The sequence below is a fragment of the Rhinopithecus bieti genome, unplaced genomic scaffold (assembly GCF_001698545.2).
Source record: "Rhinopithecus bieti isolate Rb0 unplaced genomic scaffold, ASM169854v2 scaffold_3878, whole genome shotgun sequence".
NCBI lineage: Eukaryota > Metazoa > Chordata > Mammalia > Primates > Cercopithecidae > Rhinopithecus > Rhinopithecus bieti.
Window position 1 is genome coordinate 3,945,190 of NW_016805059.1, and position 7,078 is coordinate 3,952,267.

At 34.6% G+C, this 7,078-nt stretch overlaps 1 protein-coding gene across 1 annotated transcript in view; it reads left to right on the forward strand.

Annotated features, from left to right (window-relative positions):
* DCHS2 (dachsous cadherin-related 2) overlaps window positions 1-7,078 on the forward strand; it is a 169,550-nt gene that overhangs the window by 71,331 nt on the left and 91,141 nt on the right. Inside the window, 2 exon segments of the mRNA XM_017871086.1 lie at window positions 2,687-2,844; window positions 3,959-4,802. Coding sequence (XP_017726575.1) covers window positions 2,687-2,844; window positions 3,959-4,802 — 1,002 coding nt within the window.

Consider the following 7,078-nt stretch of genomic DNA (forward strand, 5'->3'; position numbering starts at 1 on the left):
TTCTTGTGATAGTTTGCTAAGAATGATGGTTTCCAGCTGCATCCATGTCCCTACAAAGGACGCAAACTCATCCTTTTTTATGGCTGCATAGTATTCCATGGTGTATATGTGCCACATTTTCTTAATCCAGTCTGTCACAGATGGACATTTGGGTTGATTCCAAGTCTTTGCTATTGTGAATAGTGCCGCAATAAACATACGTGTGCATGTGTCCTATCTTTATTTTTTATCTGATAGTAAAATAGAAGTGACTACAAAATATATGGTAAAATAATGAGATGAAAATCCGTATAAGGGTAATAAAGGTATGTATCATATTCATGAATGCATTCTATAGTATTTCTTTGAGAATAAAATCAATGGGTTAAAGCATAGAAATCACAACTAATAAATGTTACATAATTGCCTGCTTCCATGCTATGAATTTCTTGAAGACAGGGCTTCTTTTTTATTTGCCCTTATATCCCTAATAACTGGTAAAGTATTTGGTCCATAGTAATGAATCAGCAACTGTTGAACTAAAGAATGGAGGGGAGCTTCTAATCAGGATTTTTCTGAGGTTTGAAATGTTTGAAATATTCAGATTTTAAATCTGTTATTTAACTCAAAACCCTGTGATACCAATTTGAATTATAAGCATCAATATGAATGTGTAGATGTGTGCCTGTGTGTTCTCTGTCCACTGAAAAGGCCTAGAAATGATGACAAAGCCAGAAACAATGAGCACCCCTAATGTGCCAAATATGTTCTCCCAAAACCATTTTCCACGAAAAGGAACCAGGAGTCCTTGGAGAAATGGTGATGTCAGGTCACAGTCAGGAAATCTACAAGATGAGTCTGCACCATTTTGTCATACCAGTTACAAGGAGGCTACTAAACACTGTTAGGATCATGGAAAGAGATCCAGGAACCAACTTTAAGCAGATCCCAATGTTCAGCGGTGGGACAATATGAGCATCAATACGGATAATAATGGCAATATATTGAAACACCACTAATATGTTTAAATCATGCTTAATGATTTCCAAAACAAAAGCAAGACAAAATGTTACTTATCATAATTGGAACATTGGTGGATGTTAGTGAGCCAACTCAGTATTTCAAAAACTGTTAAATAAAAGTTTAAGTCATCAAGCATTTATCCTGTGTTTCTTATAATGAACTCTTTCTCTGAAAGTTTCTATTTATTGAAATATTCCAGCTAATATATGAAAAAGGGATGATAAAGCAGAATGCAGTATGTATTGAGTATCCTTTGTCTAAAATGCTTGGGACCAGAGGTGTTTCAGGTTTTGGATTTTTTTTTGGTGTTTTTTTTTTTTTTTATTGGAATATTTGCATGTATATAATGAGATATCTTGGGAATGAGACCCAAGTCTAAACATGAAATTCATTTTTTACAGACATCTATATGCATAGCCTGAAGGTAATTTCATTCAACACTTTTTATAACTTTGTGCATGAAACAAAGTTTTGACTGCAACCCATCTGATGAATCAGGTGTAGAGTTTTCCACTTGTAGCGAGTGTTACGTCAGTACTCAAAAAGTTTTGAATTTTGGATCTCGTATTTTTGGATTTGGGATGTCAACTGTATTATACTTCACAATACTTAAAGAATAATTAATGGATCTAGGCTGTGCATTAGTTGGGGGCCAACATCAAAAACAACGAGCTTTTGGCCCATGCCCGTAGTCCCAGCTGTTTGGGAGGCCAAGGTGTGAGGATCACTTGCGACCATGAACTTCAGGCTGCAGTGAGCTATCATGGCACAATTGTGCTCTAGCCTGGGTGACAGAGAGAGACCTCATTGTTGTTTTGTTTATATTTTTATTTATTTATTTTAAGGCAGCTAGATCTATGCCTTTGAAGGGAAAAGCACTATTTGTGAAGTAGTCTTGCAAAAAAAAAAAAATCAAACCTGACCTGAATCTTGTCAGTTCCCTAGATCTACCTCCCAATTTAAGGAAAACACAGAGAATAGAAGAATATATTATGCTACATATTGGAGATGCAACGCAAATCTAGATCATGGAAAATGTCAGGATACAAGGTCCAGTTTATTCAACAAATGAATTGCAAGAACAGTTAAAGAGATGGGTGGCAGGAATCCATAGATTAAAGAAATATGCAATATATGGACTTTATTTTCATCTTAATGTGAACAAACAAGAAAAATAAGGAGTATTTATGGGATGATTGAAAATTTGAAAACTTACCAGATATTTGGTGATGTTAGTGAATCATTATTAATTTTTAAGGTATAATATGGTACTGTGATTGTGTTAAAAGTATTTCTTATTTTTTAGAGATGCATTTTGAAATATATACAGAAGAAATAATATGATTTCTGGAACTTACTTCAAAAAAATGGGAGAAGAGAAGTAAATACATGGGGAGTATATGAAATAAGATTGGCCATGAGTTGATCATTGTTGAAGCTAGGTGATGGACTCATGAAAGTTTATTATACCATTTTATTCACTTTTTTATATGCTTGACATTTTCCATAATAAAACTTTTAAAACTGATGTTTCTTGTCTATTTTAGTGTCATTTTGTGTTCACACTCTCATAGAATTTAAAGCAAATAAATCTTTCAAATGATCAATATATTGGATTAATTGATTCTCTGTTTTCTGCATTGTCAATTAACATTCATTTCTTAATTTTCTTATGTGTGTATAGAAGATCATTCTGAGCACTTTAAGATTGATGCCAACAGTGGTGAAATAAGAACAACCACAGTACTTTCATATGATTATAGACCTTCTTACAGAATGACTGTCACTGCCACTGACCAGGGAGTGCCTCCTCTTCAAGGACAGGCAGTTCTTAATATTCAGGTAATGTCGTCACCATAAAATATGGAAGGACATCTACATATTTCATTTGACTTTTATTACAAGTTTATAGAGTGAAGATACATGTAATATGTATGTGTGTGAATATGTATGTATGTGACATGAATACTGTTTTAAGATGGCATTGCACATAGCATTCTTAGCTTTTTGCTATCACTAGAGAAATGATTTAGACCCAAATTATTTTGCAAATTAGCTTTGTACAGTTCTTGACAAGATAATCATCACTTGGCATTTATGTTGCTTTGTTTATAATGGACAAAAGGTATCTTTTCTTGTACTTATTCCTAATATCAAGGACCTGCTAAATTTGCAGGAGAAACTTGTATATAAACAAATGGCCATATAATAAATGACATAGTTTTTTGTAATTTTTTTAAATTTGGAAAAGTAACTTCAGATTTCGTATTTTAAGGCTTTACTTTAATCATAATGGGCAAACAAGTTGTGGGAAGTCTCCATAGTAGGAAAAAAATTACACCAACCACTCAAAAAGAAGATGACTGTGCATATAGTTAGTTTCTTTGTGCATGCATGTGATAATCAGAAATATTAATACAGGTATATACAATAACCAAGGATATATATCCACAAGAACTCTGTTTCCAAATTATATTCTTTACTGCTTAAGGATATGTGGGTTAAGAGAAAAATATACATGGTCATACTTCTAGTTTCTTGTTTTAGACAAACAAAGACATATGATACTTAAAGGGACACAGATGTTGTCATCATGGCTAGATTGATCTGTAGTATTTAAAATAATTTGGAGAACTAGCTATCTGCATTCCCATTGAAGAATCCACAAGGCTACAGTTCAGCTTAACTATAGCATGGCTTTACCAAACTGTCATTTCACACAATACAGCAAACTGGGAAATAGAAAATTCTGTAGCTCTTATCTCCTAAATATTAGCAGTTTTTGATCTTCTGAGACATACTGGAATTACATAATATAAAACTGACATTTTTCTCACTCATTAACATATGATCACATACATGGAAGGAAATTGCTTTCAAAATAATATTATTACCTGTGTTGACCAAACTGTTTTAAAAATACCCCAAATTAATATCTCTTTTATTCGTATTTCAGGTGATCCCACTATCCAAAGGGAGAGCAATCATGTCTCAGAATATTAGACATTTAGTTATACCAGAAAATTTGAAGCCTGCAAAAATAATGAGCTTGATAAAGTCACCTGATCACCTTCAACAACATCATAATGGAAAGTTACATTTTAGTATTGTTGCAGATGATAAGAATGGACACTTTGAAATAGACAGCTCAACCGGAGACTTGTTTCTTTCTAAAGAACTTGATTATGAGATGACATCTCATTATCTTTTCAGAGTGATTACTACAGACCATAGCAAAAACCTTGCCCTGAGTAGCACAGTCTTCCTTAGTATTGATGTGGAAGATCAGAATGACCATTCCCCATCTTTCCAGGATGAGTTCATTGTGATCAGCATAGAGGAGAATGTTCCCATAGGAACCCTGGTGTATGTCTTCAATGCCAAAGATGGTGATGGCAGTTTTTTGAACAGTAGAATACAATACTACATTGAATCCCACAACTCTGGCATGAATCCATTTCTCATCCACCCCTCATTTGGCACACTAGTCACTGTGTCCCCTCTTGACAGAGAGAGCATTCCAACTGTCATCCTGACAGTAACAGCGTCTGATCAGGCTGTGAATGTGACAGACCGGCGTCTGAGATCACTGACAGCACAAATAGTGATTTTGGATGTAAATGACCACAACCCCACTTTTATGTCTTTCCCCATTGCCCATGTCAAAGAGGATGTCACAGTGGGCTCCTTGGTGCACCATATAATTGCTCACGATCCAGATGAAGGAAGGAATGGAAAAGTAACATACAGCATCCTCTCAGGAAATGAAAATATGGCGTTTATGCTAGATGAGTCATCAGGTACAGTGCCTGTATGTCACTTTTAAAAATATTTTATTTTATTGTGGTAAGAAAACATGAGACCCACCCTCCTGACAAAGTTTTAACTGTACAATACATTGTTGTTGACTATGGGTTGAATGTTGCACAGCATATATCTAGAGATTATTCACCTTGCTTAACTGAAACTTGAGTATCTCCCATTTTCCCTTCCATCCAACCTCTGACAACCAGCATCCTTTGATTCCATGAATTAGACTATTTTAGATACTTCATGTAAATTTAATAATGGAGTTTTGTCTTTTTGTGACCGGCTTATTTTACCTAGCAAAATGTCCTCAAGATTTATCCATACTGTCAAGTCTTGCAGAATGTCTTTCTTTTTTAAGACTGAATTGTCTTCAATTGTATGCACATACCACATTTTCTTTATCCATTCATCTTCCGATTCACATTTTTAGGTTGTTTCCACATCTTAGCTATTGTGGATGGTGCTGCAGTAAACATGGGCATGCTACTCTCTCTTCAAGATCCTGATTTCAATTCTTTTGTATAAATATCCAAAAGTGGAGTTGCTGGGCCATATGGTAGTACTATTTTTATTTTTGGAGGAACATCCATGCTATTTTCCTTAGTGACTGTAACATTTTGAATTCCCACCAACAGCGTACAAGGGTTCCAAGTTCTCTAGTCTCTCCCCAATACTTGTCTTTTTTTTTTTTTTCAATAATAGCCATCCTAAGAGGTATGAGTGATATCTCATTGTGGTTTTGACTTGCATTTCTCAAATAATTTGTGACATTGAGCATTTTTTCATATACCTATTAGCTGTTGTATGTCTTTTTTGGAGCTGTTTCTATTCAAGTCATTTGTTCATTTTAAAATTAGGTTATTTGGTTTTCTTACGTTTAGTTGTAGGAGTTTTTAAATATATATTCTGGATATTAACCCCTCATCAGATAGTTGGTTTACAAATACTTTCTTCCATTCTGTAGGTTGCCTTTTTCTTTGCTGTGCAGAAGCTTCTTAATTGTATGTAGTCCCTCTTGTTTATTTTTGATTTGTAGTCTGTGTTTTTGTTGTCTGCCCATGAAATAATTGCCAACACTCAAGTCACAAAGCTTTCCCCTCTGTGTTTCCTTCTAGGACCTTTATAGTTTCAGGTATTACATTGAAGTCTTTAATCCATTTCATTTTGTATTATTTTTGTATGGTGTAAAATGAAGATACAACTTCATTCTTTTGCATGTGGATATCCAGTTTCCCCACACCATTTGTTGAAGAGATTAGCCTTTTTCTAATGTGTATTATTGGAAACTTTGTTCAAGATCAATTGACTATATACAGGTGGATTTATTTCTGTGCTCTCTACACTGTTCCATTGGCCTAAATGTTTGTCCTATACCAATACCATACTGTTTTGATTATGGCAGCTTTGTAATATATCAAAGCCAGGAAGTGTAATGCCTTCAGCTTTGTTCTTCCTCAAGATTATTTTGACTATTTGGGATTCTTTCAGATTCCATTTGAATTGTCATATTTTTTTTTTCTATTTCTGCAACAAATGCCACAGAGATTTTGGTAGAGATTGCATTGAATTTGTAGATCAGTTTGGGTAGTATGAACATTTTAATAATATTAGACCTTTCACTCCATGAACATACATGTCTTTCCATTTGTATCTTCTTTAATTTCTTTCATCATTGTTTTGTGGTTTTCAATATACAAGATACTCACCTCATTAGTTAGCTTTATCCCTGAGTGTTTTATTTTACTCCTTTTTGTGCTATTGTCAATGGAATTGTTTTTCTTTTTTTTTCTTCTTCTTTTTTTTTTAAATTATTATTATACTTTAAGTTCTAGGGTACATGTGCATAACGTGCAGGTTTGTTACATATGTGTACTTGTGCCATGTTGGTGTGCTACACCCATCAACTTGTCAGCACCCATCAACTCTTCATTTACATCAGGTATAATTCCCAATGCAATCCCTCCCCTCTCCCCCCTCCCCATAATAGGCCCCGGTGTGTAATGTTCCCCTTCCTGAGTCCAAGAGATCTCATTGTTCAGTTCCCACCTATAAGTGAGAACATGTGGTGTTTGGTTTTCTGTTCTTGCGATAGTTTGCTGAGAATGATGGTTTCCAGCTGCATCCATGTCCCTACAAAGGATGCAAACTCATCCTTTTTTATGGCTGCATAGTATTCCATGGTGTATATGTGCCACATTTTCTTAATCCAGTCTGTCACAGATGGACATTTGGGTTGATTCCAAGTCTTTGCTATTGTGAATAGTGC